Source organism: Myotis nattereri, assembly GCF_964212035.1.
Source record: "Myotis nattereri genome assembly, chromosome: 5".
NCBI lineage: Eukaryota > Metazoa > Chordata > Mammalia > Chiroptera > Vespertilionidae > Myotis > Myotis nattereri.
Window position 1 is genome coordinate 29,110,565 of NC_138080.1, and position 25,963 is coordinate 29,136,527.

A 25,963-nucleotide genomic window follows, 5' to 3' on the forward strand; every position below is an offset into this window, starting at 1 on the left:
GGCCTCTGGTGACAGGCTGTAAGCTCTCTTCTCCAGGCCTTTATGGCAGGAGGAACCTAGGAGCCTCTCTGCCCTGCCGTCAGGAGGTGGGGTGGGTGATGCTCTGCAGGTGGCAGCTGTGGCATCAGCATTTGCATATCCTGCTGAATGGCCACAACTACTGGCACCCTCTCGGACCCATCCGGACCCTCTCGGACCCATCCGGAGCCTCCCAAGGCAGTGGTTTTGGCTCTGGGAGTGCAGGAGGTGACTGTTCAGCCCTAACTAACTGGAGCCAGAACTGGCAGGAAAGGCCCACACCAAGTGGCAAATATTTTCAGCTTTGCAGGCCAGCCTCTGTTGCAACTACTCAACTCCACCATTGCAGGCAAAAGCAGCCACAGACAACAGGTCAACACCTGAGCGAGGGTGGGCACCCATAAAACTTTACTTATGAAGGTGAAATTTCAGTTTCATCTAATTGCATGTCGCATATTCTTTTGATTCCCCTCTACTCTTTAAAAATGTAAAAATCATTCTCAGTTTGCAGCCCATACAAAAGTAGTCAATCTACCAATGTGCAACCTCTGCTCTGGAAAGAGACACCTGAAACTCATACAGACTGAGTAGGTGTGAGAGTCTGGCTTTTAATGTGTTGGCACAAGGCAGAATGACAGAAAAGGGACAACAGAGGGCAGGAGCTTGAAGAAGGTAACAAACCAACAAGTAAAACAGTCCCTAAAATCTGGGAAGCGGAAATTCTCCCCTGGGCTATGTTCTGATGAAGATGCTAGAAGGAACTGGCCCAAAACACAGATGGAGTGGGGCAGCTCAGGCTGGCTTTCAGGAAAAGGAGTGGTGGGATCCTCCCTGCTCCCTAAAATCTGGCTGAGGACCCGCAGGTCCCCGTGCGCCATCTGACCTGAATGATTGCCCTGCCTCTCCCTGGGCCTTCCTCTGACATGCCTTAGCTTTTTATCAGTAAGGCCAAGCACTTCGGTGGACTCTGCAGCCTCAACTAGTTATGGGGGCAGCAGAGCTTGCAAGAGTCAGGAACTGTCACCCCAAAGACTGTGGGGTGGCATCCAGGACTGCCATGCACAGATGCCCAGTGGCCAATGGTCATTTCCTGGCTGAACCCCTTGCCTTCCTGCTTCAGGGGCCTGGGCAGCTCAGCCAGCTCTTCGGGGGGAGCCCCGCGTGGCTCCTGAACGCTCACCTTGAACCCCGGCTTGCTCTGAGCACCAAGTGCTACTTGTTCAGTAATTTCACGCTACGCCGCCTGGCAATGTAAGCGTGGAGGCCCAATCTAAGGCTGTACTTCCCAAATGTCGCTTGTGAACACATGGCTGAACCTAAAGTAGCAATTAATATGTAGGCAGTCCCCAGCCCCGCTCAGTTTCGGCTCTGACAGCCTCTCCAGGAAAAGCCTGGCCCCGGGTTCTTGGCTCCACCACAGCTCCCACTGCGGCAGGAGGTCACGGCACACACAGGTCGTGAGGATTCTCTCCTCCTTGAGTCTTACCATGTAATGCAAACAACCAAACCACACGCGCCAGATGTTTACTCCTTTAGATCAAACAGGCAAATCCTGACGATTAGATGTCTCCTCTTTTAGTGACACCCAGAGTCCCCACCTGTGACAATCCCATCATGATTTTCTGACTTAAGTATAAAAAGCCCAATGCTTCCAAATCCTAGGAGCACCTCCCCCATCTTCCTTACTATAAAGCCCATTTCCTTTTCTAAACTGCACTGAAATAGTAAAGCTAGAGAAATAGATAATTAGAAAAATAAAGGCTAGCCCATTTGTTTAGAACAGCACTGCCCAATAGAAATAGAACACAAGCCACCTTTGTAACCTCAATGTTTCTGTCACCACATTCAAAAAGTGACAAGAAACAGGTGACATTCACTTTAATGAAATATTTTGTATAACCTGACTAAGTTATGCAAAAGTATCAGTCTACATAACCAATATAAACAGATTTTTGGTGAGATATTTCCTCTTCTTTGTTAGACACTGTACATGTGTTATATGCACAGCTCATCTCCATGCAAATGGGCCACATCTCAAGGCCGCCACACCGGTGTGTGGCCACTGACCATGGTCTGAACATCACTGCTTAGAGCCAGCGGTTCTCAACCTGTGGGTCGCAAACAATGAAAATACATCCTGCATATCAGATATTTATATTACGATTCATAACAGTAGCAAAATTACAGTTATGAAGTAGCAACGAAAATAATTTTATGGTTGGGGGTCACCACAACATGAGGAACTGTATTAAAGTGTCGCGGCATTAGGGAGGTTGAGAACCACTGGTAGGCCCTCTTTGCAAAGGTCTGAGTCTAGAAAATGCTACATGAATCAGGGGATAGGGCCCGGGTACACTTCCTCCACACTGACTCCACCATTTGTCCTGACCCTGGGCATTGACTGGGAACAACTAAGCGATTGTGCAGAGAAACCCCAGGCTCCAATGTGGAAGTCTGGCAGGAAATGCTCCGTTTCATCCTGTATGAGGCTAGCCGGAGGAGCTTCTGTTCCATGTGCCCCAGCGCCAGTGCAAGATGCCCACAAGTGGCTGGACCTGCCTTTGCCATGGAGAGAGAGGGCCATCAGGCTAAAACCCATGAGCTGGGGAAGATCTACCTGAGTCCAGCCTGATGGGAGAAGCCTGCCTACCGTCTTCCTCTGTGGCAGACGGGACAGGCATTGAGGGCTGCAGTAACAGTCCTGGGAGGAAGGCTCCTGGTACTGGCAGCTGGGAAAGGGCTGGGCCTGCTGCCGGCCCAACAGTCCTCCTTCCTGCTTCTCCCTCCAAGATTCCACCATCTCCCAGCTGACTGGGTAGGCCTGCAGTTCATTAGTCCTGTGTGCATCTTGTCACCTGGATCTCCAAAGCCACTTTAAGCCTCCACAGGAGACAAGCAAGTGGAAGGAGATGAGACAGGCATGACCCAGTCTCACAGCCAGCAACTCCATGGACTTGCCATAGCACCCTCCATGTTGTCAATCAAAACCACAAAGACAGACGCACTCTGAGCTCAGGGAATCTGAGAACAAGCACTCAGTTTAGATGTCACATCTTTTGGCCAATAATCCACGCTTAGAGACCAGGAATGGCAAATTACTGGGGGGGGGGGGGGGGTAAATCAAAGGAGTCTCCTCACCTTTCAGTATCCTGCAGGGGAGCAATGCAGCAGGCAGACCTCAGGCCCAGAGAGTGTGGGGTCTGCCAGGAGATGGGGGCCCCTGACCCTAGGCCTGCCCAGGCCCTATTTGCCACATGTCCACCCATCCCACTCATGCCTTGTCCCCATTCCTCCAGGTTACAAATGATCTCAGAAACAGACCTTGATGGAAAGTTTAGGCTCCCAGCCAGCGGGTGCATAGACCTGGGCCCAAGGGAGGTGGCTGGAAGGGACTGGGCCGCTTTTTAGTCTTTCACGGCATCTGCGGACACTTACCTGAGTGGCCACCTTGCCGTAATCAATCCATCGCAAGGTAGCAAAATTGGTCGACTCGGCACAATTGAATCCGTGGTTGAAGCCAGCATGGTAGCCGTAAGGAAAGGTGATCATGAACTCCCCAGCTTCCTGCGTGATCTGAGGAAAAAGAGTCCAACAGGTGAAGGGAGGCTGACAGGTGAGGGTGAGGACCAGAATTAGAAGGAAGAGGATTTCATGCATGGCTCACCTGCCAGAAGCAACGCCTGGCCTAGAGCAGGGACAGGCTGGTGGCGAAGGCCACCGGGAGCCACCAAGGAGCACAGAAGGAGGATGTGGGCTCAAGGAGTTCCCAACAAGTGCCAGAGAGCCTGACTCTGGGAGTCAATGGAATCTACCAATCTAGGCACTTCTCCATTTTGTTGAGGAGGGGGTCTCCAGTTTTGGAGGGAGGTGGCCATGTCACACCTCCTGTCCACTGTGAGATGTTCTCATACATCAGGGGCAGATGGCGCTGATGGCAGCTGCAGAACCTCTGAGCACAGGACAAGTGTACACGCAGTACATTGTCCTTGCCCTAAAATAACCTAAGTCCCCTCGCCATCATAAGCACAGAATCTGTCCTTTTTATTCCAAGAGGTGGGTCCTTCTAGATGATGCCAAAGAGACCAAAGAAACACATCAGCATGTGGAAGAAAACAATGTCAAGGTCAGAGCTCCGAAGAGAGGGCTGATGTTTCTCCATCTATTCAAATAGTCTGGACAACCAGACACTGAAACAGACTCTAAAACTAGCAGCTGGGCATGATTGACAGGATGGGGCGCACAATGCCTCCGGATTGATGCTTCTGAAACCACCATCTGAAAGCCCGAAGGAAAATGGGGGGGGGGGGCGGGGCTGCAGCCTCATCCCCCCATCCAGGGAGGGGACACTTTCCATGACCACACTGACCACTCTCCAGGACTTGTGAAGTGGGGCTGCTGGCCTAATCCATAGTTGTGAAACTGAGGCTGCTGGCCTGGGAGAAACTGTCTCTGAAGTCGGGCCTCTCTATTCCTTGATTTGTACAGTCAGTAGAAGGCATAGACCCCAGGTTGTGCAGAGTCTGAGTAACCACCACCCCAGACAGAAAGAGACCATTTCTGGTACCGTGGGAACTGAAGGACCCCAGTACATTCGCACCAGTGTGCTTCCTGCCACCACGGATTATTTTTCTCTCTAGGATTTCATGGAATCAGACGGTCTGTACTCCTGCGTCTGGCTCTTTGCTCTTCGAGAGTCATTCAGTGCGTGTGCACATGAGTCTTCCAAAGGGAATTCTATCATGAGATGTGTCACTATTACCCATTCTCCTGTGTACAGACTTTGGGACTCTGGTGAATAGAGTTGCTGGGCCAGTCTCCTTGCAGCACGTGTGTGCATTTCTTTTGAATAAACAGAGTGCGGGGGGGGGGGGGGGGTTCAGAGTCTCAAGTCAGGTGCATGGCCACATCTCCAAGAAACTGCTGTTTTTCTACAGTGGCTGCCCATTTGCACCCCCAATGGTGGTGAGTGAGAGTTCCTTGTGCTCCCCTCTCAGCATTTGGGCATGTGCAGTGGGATCTCCTTGATTTGGTCATCTTTCTGCGAAATCCACAGAATGTCACACCATGTCGGTTTGTGCAAACTTCTGCAAAGTCTGTTCAAGCCTTTCTTTCACCCCTCTCTATTTATCTCACGGTTCATCTTTTTATTGTTGATTTGTCAGCGTTCTCAGGCCTGCTGATCTTTACTTATTCCCCCAGAGAGATGAGCAGAAATCACTAGATTCATTTAAGTACCAGTGAGACATCAAACCCTGGTGTGGGAGAATGGGCAGCAAGAAGGGGGGGTGAGACTTCCCACAGAGTCAAAAATCAATCAAAACTGACACAGCCTGGAGCAAAGCCAGCCCTTCAGAACACTGAGATATTTTTCTTTTCAAATAATGAATTGCACCAATCAAGGAAAGTCAGTGTGCATTAAGTTATATTTTTAAATTCCTGTCCAAGTGACAGCCGAGAGCAGGGAATGAAGCATGGAGCAGGAGATGGGGGGAGAGAACACTCACGGGTCCCCAAGGTCCTAGCTACACAGCAAGGGTTCTCTGGGCTGCTTCTGTAGCAGGATTTAGAGCTTTGATTTTTTTAAAATGCAATTACTAATTTTCTTATTTTATTTACGCTGACCCTGGAAAGTTGCCGGGGTCCAACCCCAGCGGGTCCAGGGGTCCCCAAAGATGTGGACGGAGTCGGCGAAGAAGGAATGACACGGAGGCAGCGTTCAGTTGATCATCATAGCCGGGTTCTCTTGTCAGGGTCTCCTGCCAAGTTCTGGTCTGGATCTCCAGCGAAGTTCTGGCTAGGATCTCCAGCCAGGTTCTGTGTCCATGTTCTCTTGCTAGGTTCTCCAGCCAGGTTCTCCAGATTCTCCAGCCAGGTTCTGTAGCCATGTTCTCTCCAGCGAAGTTCTTCTGTCTGTAGGTTCTGTGTAGGTGCTGTCTTCTTTCTGTCTCCTAAGTTCTGTGTTTTGCTGTCTTATTACATCTGTATTTATACCAGTTGATTTTAATCCTGTCAATCTCTATTACAAAGGTTAGGGCGTTTCTTATCTCCATTCCAGGGAGTAAAGATTATGTAGCTTAAGCATGATTGTTCATAGTTAAAGTGATTAATTACCCGCCTGGCACTTAGTTGAGGGGTTTTATTCCCTCCCTAACTTCAGGGAAAAATTCCTACCTGGGGAAACAACCTTTCTCAGAGAGGTGACCTTGGTTAAAACACACAGCGCTAAGAAGGTGAGCAAACATATTAAGAACAGTATGCCATATATGCCAGGTCCCTTGAAACAGCAAGCATGGACCGGCTCCCGGCAGAAAGTGCTGTCGTACTTTTCTTCCACCACCAACTTGCACACTCCCCTTCTCTCCACCAGGGCATGGCACCCTGTGGTGGGAGCACAGAGCCTTCTGGGGGCTTAGCAGGGTCCTGGGGATGCTAAGCTCAACACCCCAGGTGTGGGGGAGGCACCTCCACTCCAGGCTTGGGCGGACTTTGGGGCCTGATCTCCACCATGAATCAAGGCCTAGAACAGAAGAGGCACTCAGGACGACAAGAAGATTATGTTCCTGTCAGAAATCTATGTCCCAGTGGCTTCATTTCAAGCCCACAGTGTCTGTCCTCTGTGTCACCGGCGTCAACATGATCCCGACAGTAAGTTAGAAGGCACTGGGGATGATGGACAGACAGGGTGGCAAAGTAATAAGCAGTGCCAGCCCCAAGCGCCAGTCATGGGGAAAGCCTGGAATTTGGTTTCTTGTGCAAGCTGGCACAGAATAAATGAGGGTGTCAATGACAGATCCCAGAAACACACACTTTTAATTATTAAAAAGCTTGCTATTGATCTGTGCTTTCTTCTAGAAGTAAATACCATTGCAGAGATTTATAAGTGGAGTGTGGGAGTCACTCCTTTGAAGGCCACCAGGAACTCAGATCAGGGATTCACATCGTACCCTGACGGGCATCCATCAGAGCCCTGCTGGCCTCAGAGGGAAAAGTGAGTCCTGCCAGCCAACTTCTGCATCCCTGACCAGGAAGCACCACTTTGGAGAATGTTCTTAACAAACCACAAGGGAGCAAGTACTTCTCACTTCCATGAGCGATACTGTGATCTGCTCATGAGGTTCCTGGTAACAAAGGGTGTTCTGACCGAACACAGAGAGAAGAGAAAAATGCGAACCTGCATTTCTCAAAGCAAAAATCCTGCAACCTGATGAACCTAATGAAGCAGTGGCTGGAAGTCGCTACCTGGTTGTGGCCCCAACAGAAAGAATGAAGCCCAGATCCGAGCACTAATGCTGCCAGCAGTTAGACTGAAATATCAGAAGCAATTTCCCACTGGCTGACACTCAGGTGAGAGTGAAGCATGAGGGTCTGATCACAGAACTTGCCACCATACTTGACAAATCACTCCTCTGGTGAAACCTTCAGAACCCAGGCTCCCACAGGGTCCTCCTCCCCTGGCTTGCCCTTATTCTAGAACCTTCTTAAGGGTTAAAAAGCCAGTTTCCTGGGGTGTTTGTGATCATCTGGGCCAGAAGCCCCTTCTGGAGCAGCCCCTACTTACTCGGCTGAATGGGATCCCGTACTTCTTGAGGATGATGGGTGAGATGAGGGTCATCTTGTGCCGAAGGAAGGCGTCACAGCCCTGGGAGCTTCCGGGGAAGAACCCTGGAGTGAAAAAGACGGGCATCAGTTTAAAGACCAGGGTGGGGGCTGAGCCAGGACAACTCTTTCTGGGCAGCTCTTTCCTCCTGTCAGAGCACAGAGCAGGGTGCCTGCAGCACCAAGGGTATCAACCACATGGACCATCACACACCCATGAGCTCTGCTGGTGACCGCAATGGTGACACTCCCTGGCCTTCATTTAGTGAACCTGGAACAGAGGGCAAGCCGGGGCTGTCTGTGTGACAGGGCGCACACCCACAGCACACCTGTCACAGATGGGGCACAGGGTGTGGCGTGGCCGCACAGACACTTTCCCTCCAAACCCCTCCAAAGACCAACTGTATTGCATCCGCATGGTCATTCAGCCACGTGAGAACACAGCCCAAAAGAAAGGACACAGAAGCTGATGTTCTAGAACCAGACAAGCTGTGATAAGTGAGAAGTGAGTGATGCTCTCCACACACATACCACGACCAAATCTGCAATAAAGAGTGGCCCAGGCTCTGCTCCTGGCTCTTTGTGCACACAGCCACTGGGCAGGTAAGGAGACAAAGGCTTGGGCCATCAACTAACCTGCCCAAGGCCTATAGTTCTATGGGGAAATGGCAGAGCAGCCCGATCCTGGCTGTGTCCACAACACAGGTCCCTAACCCTGTTACAAAGTTTGCATTTGGGCACTATTTTTGTCCAAGACTATATATATATACTAGAGGCCTGGTGCACAAAAATTTGTGCACTCAGGGGGGTCCCTCAGCCTGGCCTGTGCTCTCTTGCAGTCTGGGACCCCTCGGGGGATGACCACCTGCTTCTTAGGCCCACTTCCTGGGGGATTGGGCCTAAGCTGGCAGTTAGACATCCTCTGGCAGCCCGGGAGCCCTTGGGGGATGTCCACTTGCCAGCGGGGAGCAGGCCCAAGCTGCAGTGGGACATCCTTAGCGCTGCTGAGGAGGCGGGAGAGGCTCCCACCACCACCGCTATACTGGCAGCCGTCAGCCTGGTTTGTAGCTGAGCAGAGCTCCCCCTGTGGGAGCACACTGACCACCAGGGGGCAGCTCCTGCATTGAGCGTCTGCCCCCTGGTGGTCAGTGTGTGTCATAGTGACCAGTCTTTCCCAGTCATTCTGCTGTTAGGGTCAATTTGCATATTACCCTTTTATTATATGGGATAGAGGCCTGGTGCATGGGTGGGGGCCGGCTGGTTTGCCCTGAAGGGTGTCCCGGATCAGGGTTGGGGTCCCGCTGGGGTACCTGGCCAGCCTGGGTGAGGGGCTGAGGGCCGTTTTCAGACTGGCCACACCCCCTTCAGGGTGGGGGTCCCCGCTGGAGTGCCTGGCCAGCCTGGGTGAGGGGCTGAGGGCCGTTTTCAGACTGGCCACACCCCCTTCAGGGAGGGGGTCCTGCTGGGGTGCCTGGCCAGCCTGGGTGAGTGGCTGATGGCTGTTTGCAGGCTGGCCACAGTCCCTTCAGGGTGGGGGTTCCCACCGGGATGCCTGGCCAGCCTGGGTGAGGGGCTGAGGGCTGTTTGCAGGCTGGCCACGGCCCCCAACCACCCAAACTCCCAGTAGAGGCTGGCTGGAAGCAGGTATCTAGGATTTATTTATCTTCTGTAATTGAAATTTTGTTGCCTTAAGCGGAGGCCACAGCCAGCCAGGGCAGGTGGGAAGCTTGGCTTCCTCCATCGCCAGGGCAACCAAGCCTCCTGCTTGCTCCAGCTCCATGGCTGCCAGCCACCATCTTGGTTGGGTTAATTTGCATATAGTTGCTCTGATTGGCTGGTGGGCGTGGCTTAGGTGTAGCAGAGGTGTGGTCAATTTGCATGTTTCTCTTTTATTAGGTTAGATGCCATGTAACTAACCTAAGGTAATATTTATAAACATGTGGAACTAGGCCATCAGCTCTACCTGCTCAGAAACCGTGTTTAACACAGCTCAGGGACACTTCCAAACCACTTGCTGGCTGAATCTTAAGCCAGTAACAGCTGCATCCTGGGGTTAAAGCAGTGGTTCTCAACCTTAGCTGCACATTAAAATCACATGGGAATCTTTTTAAAATCCTGATTTCTGGGCAAGTTCTGGAATTCCACCTGAAGGTCTGCAATTCCACCAGAAGGCAGCTGGTCTCATCGCAAACCATCACTGAGAGTGGCAAGGAAGGGCTACCATGAGGATTCGGTGAGGATGAGGTGTGGGATGTACCCAGGAGTACCCACTGCCCTCCAGGACTGACCCTGTGGCACAGTCAGCTCAGTAACCCTTCTGGAAGCTGACCCAGGCCTTGATACACACTCTTGATAGGTCGTTGGTCAGAGAGGGCACATTCACATGTGGATGCGCACATGTGTGTGCAAGCATATGCCCATGCTGACTTGGGGAGAAGAGGCTTTGACACTTTCCATGCTGGCAGATGGCGCCTGGCTGAAAGGACACAATGGCAAGGTTCTAGAAAGTGCAAAAGATTACTGAATTCTGCAACTTTCCTCTGCACTAAAAGCATTTCAATTAGAGTTATGGCTGCCTGCCGCCTGGCCCGCCGGCCTCTCTGCAGTTCCTCTTTTTAATGCACAGTTTAAGTGGCTCTCATTAAAGCTCTAATAAAGGCACACATTTTAAGTGATTAGCACCAATAATGCGCCAACACATTAATGCTCTGTGGGCTCCACAACTCTCCCAGTGAGCCCATTTGGAGTGCAGCTATTCATTTTCCATATTAATCACAAACTCATTCCACCCATCTAACAATGGAGTCGGAGATGCCTGCCCCCAACAAAGTTTGAAAGAGGCACTGAAGGGGGCAGGCTTCAAGTGTCCTGGAACTCTCTGTCCTTTCTCGGAGGAGGGGAGAGCAGGCCTGAGTGAGGGGCCATGGAGGAAGGCCTCACCACGGCTTCCGGACCCTCCTCCAGTGCCAAAAGCCCAGCTTCTCAAATTCCAGCCACCCTGCTGAGGAGTGACTTAATGAATCCCTATTTTTCAAAAAGCAGTGATGGGTGGCCTCCCGTAGACTTCAGAGCTTGCTCACTCTTCCTCTTCCAGCCCCAGCCAATAAGCTTCCTGCCAGCCATACAGGTCCTCCCGCCCCCACCTCAACCTCAAGGGTCAGAAACTACAGGGACAGCAAGGCCCTGGCTGTAGGAATGGTGCAGGAAGCACAGCCAAGTTCTAGGAGAAGCACCGTCGGGATAGGCAGGTGGCCCAGAGCATACCTAGGTTCTCCAGCTTGCACTCAGATCATCCGAAACTTTTCTAGTAGAAAAGGCACATTGAACGACAACAGTCCGGGCGTGGCTAACTGCTGAATTTTAGAGAAGTTATTGGCAAGGGTCAGGTGATAACAGCCACGTGTTCACCAGAGCATGTCCATGCTGACTGCCCGGGATGTTTTCTCCTGTGGCTCTGTAGGTGTGGGAGGCGGAACAGCAGCTACCCACGATGCCTGTGTCCTAATCCCCAGAACCTGTGATATGTTCCCTTCCCTGGCAAGAGGGACTCTGCAGATGGGATTAAGTTAAAGCCCCTGAGATGGGGATGACCCTAGATTTCCCAGAGAGCCAATATCATCACAGGGTCCTCATAAGAAGTTCTCAGGAGCAGCGGTCGCCACCCGGTGGTCCGCAGACCACTGGTGGTCCATGAGGTCCAAAAGGTTGGCGACCGCTGCTCAGGAGGGTCAGAGTGAAGAGGCAAGAGGCTGAGCTGCTGCCTGTGAAGATGGAGGAAGGGGCCACGAGCCTGAGATGAGGCACCTCTAGAAGCTGGAAAAAGCTGGAAACTATTCTCCCTGGAAACTCAGGAAGGACCAGGCCTGCCCACACCTGGGTTTTAGCTCCAAAAGGTTCATTTTGGACTCCTGATCTCCAGAACTTCGAGGAAATGAATCTGTGGGGTTGTTTGTTTTTAATTAGAACTTTTAAAAGAGTAATTTAAGATTTACAGAAAGTTTGAGAGAATTTGTATTGTTTTAAGTCACTGTGCTTGTGATAACTTTTTATAACAGCAAGAATAAACTAACATAATGGGAAAAGAATTTTTAAACTTATATTCTTAAATTAAAATTTATATTTTAACCCTGGCCAGATGGCTCAGTTGGAGAGTTGTGCCATGAATCAAAAGGTTGCGGAGTCAATTCCAGTCAGAGCACATACCTAGGTCGTGGGTTTGATTCCCAGTTGGGGCGCAACCCTAGTTGGGGCATGTACGAAAGGCAACAAATCCCCATGTTTCTCTCTCAAACCAATGTTTCTCTCTCTCTCTCTCTCTTTCTCTCTAAAAATCAATAAAAAAAAAAATATCCTCAGATGAGGATTTAAAAAATGTATTTTAAATGTCTATTTTTAAAAATGCAATGGGAAAACATTTTAAATCTGGTTTTTATTTTAGAGCACAATAAGTGAAATAGACCTTGACTAGGGCTGTGTGCAACTGTGGCATTTCTACCATGAGAGCATGTTCTGGAGAGCAGGGCGCAGCTCTTCCCATGAGGACAGCTTCAGGTCTCCAACAGAAATGTTAAACAAACCACCACCCTCCGCCTGGGAGGCTGGGGCACCTACCCACTCACCCTTCCTCCGTTCTCAGGATCTGTGTCACTGGCATGTAGTATTTGCTGAGCAGGCACACAGCTGTGAGTGCAGGTAGGACAGGGGCCCCTATTTTTTTTTTTTTTTTTTTTTAAATATATTTTATTGATTTTTCACAGAGAGGAAGGGAGAGAGATAGAAAGCTAGAAACATCGATGAGAGAGAAACATCGATCAGCTGCCTCCTGCACATCTCCCACTGGGGATGTGCCCGCAACCCAGGTACATGCCCTTAACCGGAATCGAACCTGGGACCTTTCAGTCCGCAGGCCGACGCTCTATCCACTGAGCCAAACCGGTTTCGGCAGGGGCCCCTATTTTTCAGAAAGATCCACCATTCCCATCTTCAAAGTCAAAACATCAATCCGAAGAGGAAGAGAGTGTGATGGGAATTTTTGGTGAGGTGTGAGGAGGGGCCAGAGGACTGTGGCCGGCAGTGAGAGAGCCTGCACCAATGTTGAGCGATGGCTTCCAGAAGGCTCTATGGCTGCTTTGGGAGGACTGGGCTGCCTGTCACTGCAACCCAGAGGGTCAGGATGATCAGATGGGCCCTGTGATGTTGGAGTGGCTCCCAAACAATCACCCCACCCAGGCCTGAGTGCTGCCTTTGAGGGAGGGGCTGGCTCTCCAGATGACAAGCAAGGGCCAGACCCTGCTGGGACAGAAACAGGGTGCCATGAAGGGTGCCCCCTCTCCAGACATGGCCTGGGACCCCCCTCAGACAAATCCATTGGCCCCATGAGGCCCCAGCAAGGATCCAAATACAGATGGTGAGACAGTGGCTGCTGGAAGGGACATTTAATGAGGGAGCCCAGGCGAGTCAGAACCCCGCACAGAAGGGTAGGGACCTGTGGCCACCATGCACTCTGAGGCCCGGTGAGGGTGCTCCTAACTAACGTCTCATTTCCAGGCTGAACAGAGGCCTGAAGACTTAGAAGAGGGCAAGATGCAGTGCCAGGCGTCGGGGGAGGGAGACAGAACACAGCTGCTCTCCTGGCCCTCGGGAGCCTGTGGTCACATCCAAGAATTCCATGCTAAGAAACCGGAAAACAAGGGCGTTTAAAGCAATGGCATTCTGTGCAGAATCCATGAAGTGACAAACCCCCTAGCAGATGGACCACGGATCTAATCACAGTGGTGCAAGAAAATGGTAAAATAAGACAGTGACTTCTTACAACTCCCAGGAATTCAAGCCCAGACACACAACAAAACTGGGAGGGATGACTGCTGCTTCCCTCCTCCCCTCCCCCACTCCCCCCCTACCCGCTACCCCCCTCCCCCCTCCCCCAACTCCCTCTTCCCCTCCCCCACCACCCCCACCTCCCCCACCTCCCCCTCCTCCACCTCCCTCTCTCCTCCTCCTACCCCCCCTACCCCCCTCGCCCTGCCCAGGCCCCAGGTCCCAGGTCCCAGACCCCAGCTCTTGGTCGCAGACACCTACCAATTGCCAGTCGCTCCAGGCGCTTGCCATGCTCCGGTGGGATGGCGTACCTACAAGAAGGAAGGCATGTCAGAAGTGAGCTCTTGTGGCCACCACACACTTGAGAGTCCCCGGGGAGCCTGTGTGGCCTCGGAGAGACACACAGCTCGTGCACAGAGCAGACGTGTGACTGTGGCTGTGGTCAGCGCTGTGAGGGGAGTGGCGCCGTCAGGGAAGGAATTCCACACGGAAGGGGTTGGTGAGGCAGAAGGGCTACAGACCAGGGACCCAGGGGGTGTGACAGCACTCTTGAATGCCAGGAGTGCAGACATTCCCTAAGCGACACTAAACCTCGATAAGGCTTACAAAGCAAAAAATACAATAAAAGCACTGGACTGGAGCTGGAGGGGTGGGGACCCTGGCTGCCTTGTGTCGCCAGCCTGCCCTGCCAGGCCCAGGGGCCAAGGTGGAAAGAAGCTTCAGGGAGGAGAAAAATTTCACCTGTCACCCACTTCACAAGCTTTAATTTTACTCATTTTACATATGAGGCTCCATCAAAAATTTAAAAATGTGCGGTGGAAGCTTACAAACAAATGAAGCGAGAATGACATCCCACTGATGCTATGTGAGGAAGCTGGCAGAACAAGAGGCCGGGGGGGGGGGGGGGGGGGGGGGAGGGGCGGGAGTGTGGAGCGGATGATACAGTGGTACTGAGAAGCCCCAACCCAACTGACATGCCAGCCTCAGCCCACGTCAGGGGACTTGGTAAGATGAAAACTCCAATTTCTGGACAAATGCAGGCAGAACTGCAAGTTCTAATGACACAAAGTGCTGAGCACACCCAAGTCCCATCTAGGAGGGACTCCAGGAAAATGAGTTTCTACCAGGGTGATCCTGTTCCCTGCCTCCACCCCCCCCCCCCCCAGCACACTGGGCCATGTCCCCATGGTTGTTATGACTAGGGGTGCTCCTGGCATAGAGTGGCTGGGAGCCAGGGATGCTGCACAGCCCCCCACAGTGCCCAGGGCTGCCCCCCACAGAGAACGATAGGGCACCAGATAGTGCTGAGAAGGACAGACCCCGAGGAGGACAGAATAAAAAAGGCCACTATCTCACATTCTGGAATGAGTCAAATGTGAAGATGCATCATCGGGCCACTCCCTCCTCCCTCCCTCATGGTGCAGGCAAAGGATGGGTACCCACAGGGAACATGGAAGATCGCCCAGATGCTGTAGCTGGTTAAGTCTATTCCAACTGAGAGGTCTATTATTCCTTTTTAATCAAATAAAAGGGGGTGGGGGTAGGAGTAAGTGAGTATTGTGTTGTCTCTAATCTAAAGGATAAAAATAATTAATTTCTGGGCACTCTGGGGCCCTTGAGGAGATGGCCCCAGCACCTTCAATTCTGTTGCTGTCAGATAATTTTCCATCATCTGTACAAAGATGAAGTTACTCTTTTTAAAATGGCCTTTTATCGCTTACACAAAGACGGTAAAAGTTAACCCCAATCTGAAGCATCTTTGGGGGATTACTGTCCCCCCCAAATGGGGAAATGAAACATTCTGTCCCTTCTGGGAAGACGCCAGCAGACTGGAAGGACTAACTCTGGCACCAAGGCTGTGATGATTAATGCAGTATCCCCAGTCTACAATGCTGCTTTCACTTAATTACCGCCTGTAATTGGGAGTTGTAAAGATAAGATTAATTGAGTCTGGTGGATGTTAAAAGTTTAATACATCGGAACGTGGCTCCTCTGTTATCAGAAAGTACAGACGGCAGGACACTAGGCTGAGCGTTCAGGAGAGCAGCCCCTGGGGAGATTAGAAAGACTCCAGGAAGGGAAGCCGGCGCCATGGGGCCTGCTGGCTCCAATGTCCCAGAGCCAGTAGTGCCTCCCACCATTTGGACCAATTCAGTGGCAACTTCGGTGGTGCCAAGAAGCCCCACTGCCAATGACACGCCATGCCAGCCCAAGCCCCTGGGACATGGCAAGATGAAACCTGTTTTCAGAGGAAGGCAGGTACAACTGGGGCAAGGGTCCTTAACAACACAGAGCACTGAAGATGAGCCGGTCGAAGGAGGAAGGGGAGGGGGACAGTAAAGACTCCATAGCCCAGGGGTCCTCAAACTACGGCCCGCGGGCCACATGCAAATATAAATATTGTATTTGTTCCCGTTTTGTTTTTTTACTTCAAAATAAGATACGTGCAGTGTGCATAGGAATTTGTTCATAGTTTTTTTTAAAACTATAGTCCAGCCCTCCAATGGTCTGAGGGACAGTGAACTGGCCCCGTTTAAAAAGTTTGAGGACCCCTGCCATAGCCACTGGACCACGGCCGAGTCCTGCGGCCTTCCAATGGCTGGAAGAAACTCCGGAACTGTGGGCCACAGGTTCCCACTGGGCCCTTTCCCACCAGGTTTGACCTTTTGGGGGCCCCAGTGAACCCGATGTCATAGGGGCCCCAGTGAGCCAGTCACAGAGCTGCCTTCCAACAGAGACTGACATTTGCCACTGGAGAGAAGTCCCCAGGACCCTGTGGGGACCCCAAAGCCTTGTGGGGGTCCCACCTGGGGCCCCCAAGAAGCCCTGTGCATGGTATCCTTGTCATAGTCCCACCCAGTCTCATGCCCAGATCAGGGCGTCCAGACTCTCAGGTTTGGCTCTGGAAGGAAAAAAAAGGGAAAGAAGGAGAAGCAGCTATTGGAGCTGAGCGAGTGTGTTCGCTAACCCTCAAGGCAGGGAGCATCTGTCTGGACATTAGTGAGCGAGTTCTCGGGGCCATAAAACGGAGTCAGTATATTGGTCACCAACATGGGGGCAGTTTGTCTCACTCCCCAAGAGATCTGTCCCCACCACAAGGTCACACCTCAGGGCCAAACCAATCAGTTTTGCCAGCTGCAACCCCAGGCAGCCTCTCTCTATATGTGACAGCGGGTTCTTATGTGGTTTCCTTGGACAGAAGGCCATGGGAGCTCTGGCCTCGCCTGTTCTGACTACCTGTTTGTCTCAGGACTGGGCTAGGGCGGAGTCTCCAGCCTCTCTCCCTCTTCCAGCTCAGCCCCAATGCTGCTCGGAACCTCTCCTGGCTCCGCAAGCCCACTCTCCACCAGCACAAGCGCTCTTCCCCAGCCTCTCCAGTGAGGCTGGTACCCCTCGTGCCCTGCTACACACAGGCCCTCATGCGTCCTCCAGGGCTGGCCACGTGCTTCAGTCAACCTGTTTCCCCTTCCAGGACAAGTAGCATCTAGTGGGCCCTCCTGGGCAGTCAGCTCCCTAGGCCAGTGGGAGGGCATGGAGAGACTGTGGCCCAGCACACAGTCATGCTGGCACAATCTGGAGATGTGAGGAGAAAGGAACAGGGCAGAGTGCAAGGGAGAAGCGAGCAGGGGCTTTAGAGGTAGAGGCAGAAATAGGGGGAGGTTCAGGCTACCTGTGCAGCGTCACCCAGGTCCCTCCGGCCACAGTCCCCAGCCCTGCCTGTGGGAGCCTGGCTCTAAGACAGTGGCTGAGGGCAGTCACAGCAGGCACCTCCTAGAGGACACGTTGGCCACCACTTTGGACACAAGGCAAGTCCCAGCCCTGAGGTCAGCCAGGCCAGAATTGCCCTTCCGGAACTTTCTCCAGAGCTATGCCCCATCCACCTGTGTCTTTATCTCCGTATTTTAAAACCCCTCCCTACTTTCTCTCTGCTTTTAAAGCTTTTTTTGACACAAAGTACATCTGGACCACTCTAAACCAGAACGTCACAGAAAATTTGGTTCATATCTTCGGCTGCACGGTCAGAACGGTATCCTGGCAACCATCAGGTAACCCTGCAGGGGCTGCAGCAGGACTTGACAGGCTCCATAACCCTGCTTTAATGTCGTGGAAGCACGGAAGAGGCCAAGAGAGACAAACCGGGCGTCGTTTGCCAGACACCGTTGTCAGAAAGGCAGCTGTCTGCAAATAGCAGGGGCTTCGGTGAGAAAATAACATGTTTTCAGACTAGGAATAAAGCTCACGGGATGCAACAGGAAATAGAGGAGCCCAGAAACCGGGTCCCCATGAGGACTCAAGGCCCCCCAAAAGCCACATGATGGTTAAGAAACAACAGTCCAGCAGTTTCACAGTTCAAACGATGGACCAACCAACAGACCCACCTACATGTTTGAGAGTCTGACCCATTTACTGGGTTCGGGAACATATCAGAAAGACTGGACACTGGAAAGGAGCGTCATTTGGCCCAATGTTCCTGGTTTAACCCTGAGGCCAGAGGATAAGACCTCTCGCCAGGCCCTGCTGAGGCCAGGCCCGAGTCCAGGCCAGTGGCTTGGGGACACCTCAAGGCCCTGTACCTTAGGGGCTTCTGCCAGTGCAGGTCATGGCAGACGACAGGGGACCAATAAAGAAATTCCAGGGCTTGTGGCATTGGGTGTGTCATGGGTGCTGGGTAGGTGGAGGCCTCAGCAGGTTGGCCAGGTGGCTTTTGGCGGAGCCAGGTGATTACAAGGAAACGTGTCCTTTGTGGGCAGGGCTGCTCGCCTCAGCCAGGGGACAGGCAGCCTCCATTTCACCAACACGGCCGGGGAAGTCTCCTGTCCGCCAAGGAGGATGCTATTAATAGTGTCATTTTCTCGGTGTTTTGTTTATTCCCCTGGAATGGCTTGATGGATGTGAATAATTATCAGACTATAAAAGCCAGCAAATGTGCTACTTTCTATCGCTCTAAATCATCAAACAAATAAAGTGTGAAACAGCATTTTTGAATATAATTTTCCCCTCTAATGGCTTAGAATTATTATCAAGAACAATGAAAATAAATAAGCAAATGCCTTGTGAGTTAAAAATTAAATGAGTGTGTCAGGAAGAGGAACACAGAGCGTCTTGGAGAGCAGGGACCTGCTCGGGGGCCATTAGTTATGAGGACGTGCGACAGGGCCTCACAGGGCCAATCAGCTCTCAGCGTGGACTCCCACCATCCTCTGTATCCACCAGGAGTAGGCGCTTGGAGCCATCTGCCTGGATGGGTGGTGTGATGCCCCAAGAGAGGGCTACACTCGGGTGCATGCACCACAGTACCTGTCACCCAGCTGACCCCCAGCAGTCCCAGGATCCTGTGTGTCACTGCCCTCGGACAGCCATACAAAAACCTAAAGCGAGGGTGGTTGGCCTCTGCCCCTCCTCTCCTGGGCCATGGACAGGCAATGCCAGAGGGGCTGCTGCCTCTCAGACCAGCAAGAAAATCCGTGGTCACGGAGAAATCCTCAGGACCAGCGATGTGAAACTCCAGTGGACGCGCTCTCACCCAGCCCACAGCCCGGTGGATGGTCTGGCCACTGGCCCCTCATTTCCTCACACCTGCCAGCCACTCTGGGCTGCAGGGCTATCACAGGTGGGCTGGCTTCCCTTCAAAGAGAGAGGCATTTACATGGTAATGAGGTAATTCCCAGCACCCTGTCCTGCCCTGCAAGGATAATGAGACTTGATGGGGGGCCAGGCTCTCAAATCAAAGCTCTAAATCCCCAAAGATCCTTCCTGGCGAGGCCCCCCAGTCTCTGTGGGGCTCCTGCCTGGGACCGCCCTGCTCAGAATCAGGAGTTACAACCCCATAACACTGACTTTCTTTTTCCCCCCAAGACTCTTTCCACTCAGCCAGTGACAACAGTACCTGGAATTTCTTCATCGCTGAGCGTGACAGCTTCCACTGGCACATGGCTTCCTGCAATTAGGCCCCGGTGATAAGAAGGCTCATCTCCCACCCTCCTCTCTGCTGAGAAACTCATGCCAAGAGCAGGGGTCCAGCCATGAGTCCTTTGGAAATGTCAGTTCAGCCTGACGCGTGCCGAAAGGTAAGAAAGTTAATTTCACAGCGTCTGCACAAGGCCTGGGCAGACAGGCCCGGCGTCGTTTAACATGCTGTAATTATGGAAACAGAAGCAAGAAGGCAGAGACCACTGGAAGTATCGAGATCACGTGTCAACTTGGAGGCCACCTGACACAAGCAAGCCACCTATCCGCACAGGCCCAGGAGGCTGAGGCAGCTCCAAATGCCATCGGCTCTGCCGGGGCCCTGCATGCTGGGCAGACATTAAAGCCATTATCACTGCAGTCCCCAAACCCAAAGCCCCTGTGTGGCCACAGCCTGTGACCTCTCTCACCATGAGTCGGTGGGACACTGCCCCAAGGCCTGGACAGGCCCAGAAGAAAGACCAAATCACAGAACAGGCTTCCCCGAGAGACCCCAGCAACAGAAGAGCCATTTCCGAGATGGTTAGACTGAGCTGGGCCTCACTACTCCACTTGTCTACACTGTGGAGTGGATGTGCCCAGAGACACAATCACAAGCAGTCACCCCTGATGTGATGGCCACTGAGACAAACCCTGTCCCAGCCCTGAGGATCAGGAGTGGTGAGCCATGGTACCCAACCCCGTGCTTGGCTGTGTCACAAATGCAGTTGGCTCTTCAGCATCTTCTGTACCTTAGACCAAGGCATCCACCAGGTTAATACAAGCCCCATCAGACAAATCAGAAACCCTGAAAAGACAAAGTCATAGAGGCTAGAAATGGCACCAGGCCCTGGTGGTTTTACTGAGTCCTAGTAAACCTTCACATTAAGAGCCAGTGCCCACTTATACTACCGAACAGACGGGAGCATCAGATGTTAGTGAACTTATTTTATGAATCTGGCATATTTTTTAATGAATGAATGAGTGAGAAACCCTGTCACAAACACAGGATAAAGATACACAGTAAAATAATAGGCCAGTCTCACACCACAAAAGTCCTAAATAAAATATCAGCAAATCAGACACAAAAATGCTTATTAAAAGACCAAGTGTTTATCCAAGGTTGCAAATAAAAATCTATATAAAATTTCAAACCATTCAGTATAAAATTTCTTAGCCAACTAGGACTAGGAGGAACCTTCCTACGGTCACACCTCATAGTGAGGCAGAACGCATACTGCAAAGTTGGGAGCAAGGCAAGCTGCCCGTTATTGCAGCCACTCACCACCACCTACTGAAGACACTAGCTAAGGTCATAAGTCAAGAGAAAGAGAAAGGGGAGTAACAATTAGAAGGAAAGAGACAAGCTTTTTTCTTTTAAGTAACACAACCTTCTACTTGGAAAACTAAGAGAACAAGCGGATGAACTACAAGACGAAACAGTCCAGCAAGGGCACAGAATTTAAAAAATCAACATATGCACCAGAAACATCCACAGCAGACTATGAAACCTACTGAGGTCGCTCCTGCCCTTTGCCTGGGGTCGAAAGCAGAAATTCCTCACCACAAACAAGGTTAAACATAAACCCCAGTGAGTGCTTGCCGCTGACAGAATCAGAATCTGACCCAGGAGAGCCTACAGGGCTGATGCTGATAGGTGACAACCGCTTGGTGCCTCTGTACAGAGCAGGAAAGGGCAAGAAACTCACCTGGGATCAAGTCCCTCAGTAAACAAGGTAGGGGTGCCAACTGACTGTGACAACAGCACCGACTGCAGTTGTGGTGGGTATGAGCAGGGTGGCCTTATCATGATGGTTGAAATATGGAAGAAGCACTGCTAACAGTACCCTGGAGGTACTGGACAGCAGAGGTAAGCAGGACAAGTGGGTCGTCTAGCAAAATAAAAAATGTCAGAAAAAGCGCCTGGCAGAGAGGCTTGCCCTTGAAACACAAGGGAGCAGGTCCAAAGGCCTGGATGGATAGCGGCCCTGGAACCACCAAGACACCCTGGGTCTACCCGCCCCTCTGGGAGGGAAGGAAGCGTTGTCCCCAACCCAGTGAGCCTGGAAGGGAGACTCCAGAGGACCTGGCCCAAGGGAAGAAAGGGGAGGCTAAGGCCCTTTCCTAAACACTCAGGAGCGAAACAGAAGTACGTCTCCAGGCCCCTGAACAGTTGGTGCACACATGGAAACTACAATCTGGCGGGGGGGGGGGGGGGGAGGGGTGCTCCTGTACACCCCTACTTGGTCACCGCTACGCAAAGGAGCATGGCCTGGGCTGCACGGCTCCCTCACTGAGGGTGTGACTGAAATGGTCTGACAGCAGAGGGATAACGGCCCAGTTTATCTGGAAATCCCATCTTAATTCCCGAGGAGCCCTGTTAAACGGGGAGGCAGCCTCCCTCATTTGTCCCCACCCCGGAACAGATATGAACACTTGCTGGGAAGATAGGATCAGCCCAGGACCAGGGTGTCTTGTTGCCAGGAAAGGACCTTATTGAGCCACGGCAGTTTTATCTTTAATGGATCGTTTTCTGAGACAACAGAGAATGAAATTTGGTATCTCACACCAGCAGTGTCAATGATTTGAAATAATGACATTTTTATTGAAACCTACACACGAGATAAACAGAGTCCTGGGAGCATCTGCTCAGAGAAAATGGGATGTCTCAGACGGAGACGACCGCCAGTAGGAATGCAAAAATGAACTGGCCTGCTGGCAGGAGACAAAGGTGCACTGAGCCAGGGTGGGGGCCGGGAGTGTGTGTATGTGTGTGTGGGTGGGGGGATGGGGGGGGGCTGTCAGCACCTGGGCACCAGGGCTGTGCCCAGCCTGCCCCCATCTCTACTGGGTCCCAGCTGTTTGCAGCACCTCCCCGTGGGGATCTGGGGTAGGTCAGCATCCTAGAGGTCCCGCAGCTACAGGGCCCAGCTTCAGGGGAGCGGGAGTTGGCTGCACACACTGCCAGCCCACTTTAATTAAAGGAGCAGACTTTACAAAGTGAGTGGTGTTGAGCCTGCAATTAATCGCTGAATTGGAGACATCTGATTCCCAGCCCCAGTTTATTATAGGCAGGTGAATCATTTTTGGTATGTGACAGGACCAAGGATGCCAACTGGGCTTGGTTTTGATGCTGTTTTTAAAGCTGTGGTGGTGGTGGCGGGGGGGTGGGTGTCTTTCTCAGGTGAGGTTTTGAAAGGCAGGCACAGGCGACTGAGCATCCGGTAAGAGTAGGAAGAAAGGGCCTATGCTGCCAAGCGTGGGGGAGACCAATTCAAGGGACAGGAGGCTGGTGAGAACTTGGTGCCATTTACAAAGACCTCAGTCTCCTCTCATAGAACTGGTCTGAATTTCTGCTCGTAAAACAACCAGGGGGCAGCCTCCCAGTGTGCCCAGAACCCTGTGGTAGCTAGTGACGCTGGCTGCTCCCACCACCAAGTTCCTCCTCCAGTAGCGTGTGTGCCTTAGCAGAGGACATGCTTGATTTATTCCTGCTGAAACATGTAAGACGGTCTGAACAGAAAAGAGTGAGGACGATCTATTGAGAGGACAGGAGTGTCTGAAGGGATAGGGGCTGCTGACTCAAGAGAGAAAGAGCTTGGCTCCCATTTGACCAGAGTGGAGAGGAATTAGACAGACCATGGTCAGCCGCCCCTGAGTCTTCAACACAAGCCCGGGACGTGGGAATGAGCTGGTGCAGGCCTGAGAGGGTGGCTGAAATCCCCGTCTCTGTAGGTTAAGAACAGTCAGGACACTTTCTATGTGGGAGACCCCAGATCTATTAAAATGACTTCCCATATCACTGTTATTTGCATTCATTGTCACACAGACTCACAAGGCCTACTGAACCTCGTGTGGACACACATTGGCAGCCGAGGCCCCTGGCAACTGGAAGGACTAGAGATGACCCTGGGTATCTTTGACCTACCCTCTTAACTAGGGGACTAGCTTTTTAGAATGGTGGGCATGAGGATTACACAAACTTTACAAACAGGCCCTGTGACCATCAGAGGTTCCAGCTTCCATGTGTAAGACCATCTGGGTCTCAGCCTCCTGCCCAGGAGATGAAAGCCACAGGGCACTTAGAGTCACTCCCGAGTCGCTCTGGGCCCTGGCACTTTGGAGAGGGTTAAGCTCACACACAAGTTACATTGGCTCAGTTCTATTCAGCTCGCAATCAGGAGGGAGAGAGCAGACAGATCAAGCCTCACAGGAAGCTGCTGAACAAGGGCCATTAGCGTGTCTCGTCTTGGCGACACGGCCTCCTCTGGTCCCATCCTGCACCTGCCCCACAGCATCCCAAGGCCACAAGGGCTCCCATCTGCTGCTGATGGGCTAACATGAGAGGAGCACATTCACCGCCAGATTTGTGAGCAAAGCTAAGCAGACTCCCCCTACTCACAGACTCCCAGGAATCTCCCTTCTGGGGAGCTGAAATCTGTTGGCAGCAACCTCGCCATGGAAACCAGACCCTGAAAAGAGAACCCAAATCGCTCATGGCTCAGCTAGAATGACAAGTGTGGGGGTAAGCAACTCTGGGCCAGGATGCCCCTCTCTGCAACAGAAAGCCCCTTGCCACCACCCCTGCAGCAGCCACAGACCCCTCCACCCCTTCCCCAGTTTGAATCAACTCCTAATCTAAACACTGCCTGTGGGAGGATCTCCAGATTGACATTTCAAACCGAAGAGCCAACAGTTTCTAGAGTGGTGGGCAGGGAAAGGCTTCGGGCTTCTCGTCTGGTGCCATCCCAGAACCCGGAACGTGGGAAACAGGAGGGCTTTCTTGGCTCCAACTGCCCTAAAGCAAAAACCCTGCAGCCTCACAATAATGCAGGGCATCGCTGGGCCAACTCTAAAGCACCTACTTTGAACAAAAGACTCTAAAATGAAGGGCCATCTGCTCCTGCCAAAGCAAGCCAGCGGGTCCACGCGACAGCCAGTGATGCCTGCGGCCATGAATGGCAGGCAGGCAGGAGATGATCATAACTGCATAGAGGGCTGTCGACCAGGCAGCAGGGCTAACCCACGCTGCCCGCCCTCACCCAGGCCCTGGAGCCTCCCTCCCATGCTAACTCACCCTCCTGGCCAGAGGAAGCTTCCTGGAATGCCTCAGTGCAGTAGCTTTCTAGCCCAGGAAACTTCTAGACTTCAGCTCCTGATCTAGCCGCCCACCCTCCAGCTGGGCCCCTCCTTGGGCTGCCCCGGTCCCTCTCCTTCCACAGACTTCCTCACCCCTGCAGCTTCCCTGTCTCCATCTCAGGGGCTCCCAGGCTGCCAAGAATGCCAGGCTTGCCCTGCTGCAGGGACGGGAAGGGGAGGTACAGCCACTCTGTAAGCTCCTTTCCCCACAGATGGCATCTGTCCTCGTGTGAGTCCAGGGATTGAGCAGACCCGTCTCCTCTACAACCTGACAACCACCTTCGTTCAGCACCCACCCCTTTCCCTTCTCCTCCTGGACACATAGTTAGACTATGTTTCCCAGCATCCCATAATACTAAAGTGTGGCCATGTAACTGGACAACAGCCAATGAGATGTGGGCAGAAGCCATGGATGCTGCCTCCCAGGCCTGTCTATCAAAGGTCCCTGAACATTCCCTCCCTCTTCCCCCACCAGGACACTTATGCCCAGGGTAACCTGGAAGCTCTTTGTGGAAGGTGGCAGGGCCTCTGTCAGCCTAGGGCCCCACATTCCTGCATCATCCCCTCCATCTCCCACAAGAACCTACCAGTTTCTATTTCAGCTAGTGGAGTTAGAGTCAGTGATTGTTTTAGGGGCCCTGTAAGAAAAGGGTCCTTCTCTCCTGAACTTGACCTTCAAATTTGGACCAGCTTTGCCAGCTGGGATGTACCCTGTCTCCAAAGCTGAGCAACTACCTGGCCAGAAACTGCCACCCCTCCTGATTCAAAGAATGATGCTTTGAGGGGCAGAGCAGAGCAGTGGTTAGGAATGCGGGCTGGGCCAATGGCCTAGTTTAAGTCGCAGTCCCACCACTTCCAAGCCAGTGTCTACGCCTCATCTGTGATGGAGGGTGGCAGGGGCTGCAGACAAGTACAAGAAGTCACTCCAAGCACCGCCTAGCACATAGGAAGCATCACAAGAAGCACTAGTATGTTATTTCTCATCTCATCGTCATGCCTACTAATGGACTTCTTACACAGTAGCAGGTAAAAGATGACTCGCTGTTTGCAACAGCCGCAAACTGAAAACAACTCAAATGTCCATCAACAGTGAACAAATAAACAGATGGAGGAACAGTCATATAATGGAAAATTCTACAGCCATGAAAATGAATAAATTATCGCCACATGTAACAGGAACAAACGCAAGATACAAATGAGTCCGTTTATGGAGTTCAAATCTGGCCAACACTCAATTGCCCAGGGACACAGACACAAGCAGAAAAATGACACAGAGAAGCGCCATCAAAGGCAGGAGGGTGGTCGTCAGTTCTGGATGGGAAGGGAGCCTCTCAGGGAGGGGCACCAGTGCATGGTAGGGAGAAGGTGCTTTTCCTGACATCATGAAGGTTAACCAGGGGTTGGCTGTAGAGCCATTTGGTTAACTGGACATAAATATATATTTTTT

At 52.1% G+C, this 25,963-nt stretch overlaps 1 protein-coding gene across 3 annotated transcripts in view; it reads right to left on the reverse strand.

Moving 5' to 3' along the window:
* The window catches only part of KDM4B (lysine demethylase 4B), a 254,493-nt gene that overhangs the window by 169,620 nt on the left and 58,910 nt on the right, over nt 1–25,963 (reverse strand). For 2 of the 3 annotated variants that reach the window (XM_081091513.1, XM_081091512.1), the window contains exons 7-9: nt 13,693–13,742; nt 7,577–7,680; nt 3,454–3,591 (exon numbers count right to left, since the gene is read on the reverse strand). In XM_081091513.1, coding sequence (XP_080947639.1) covers nt 3,454–3,591; nt 7,577–7,680; nt 13,693–13,742 — 292 coding nt within the window. Of the gene's footprint in view, nt 1–3,453; nt 3,592–7,478; nt 7,681–13,692; nt 13,743–25,963 lie in introns of all 3 variants that reach the window. The other variant, XR_013995997.1, reaches the window with a different exon arrangement.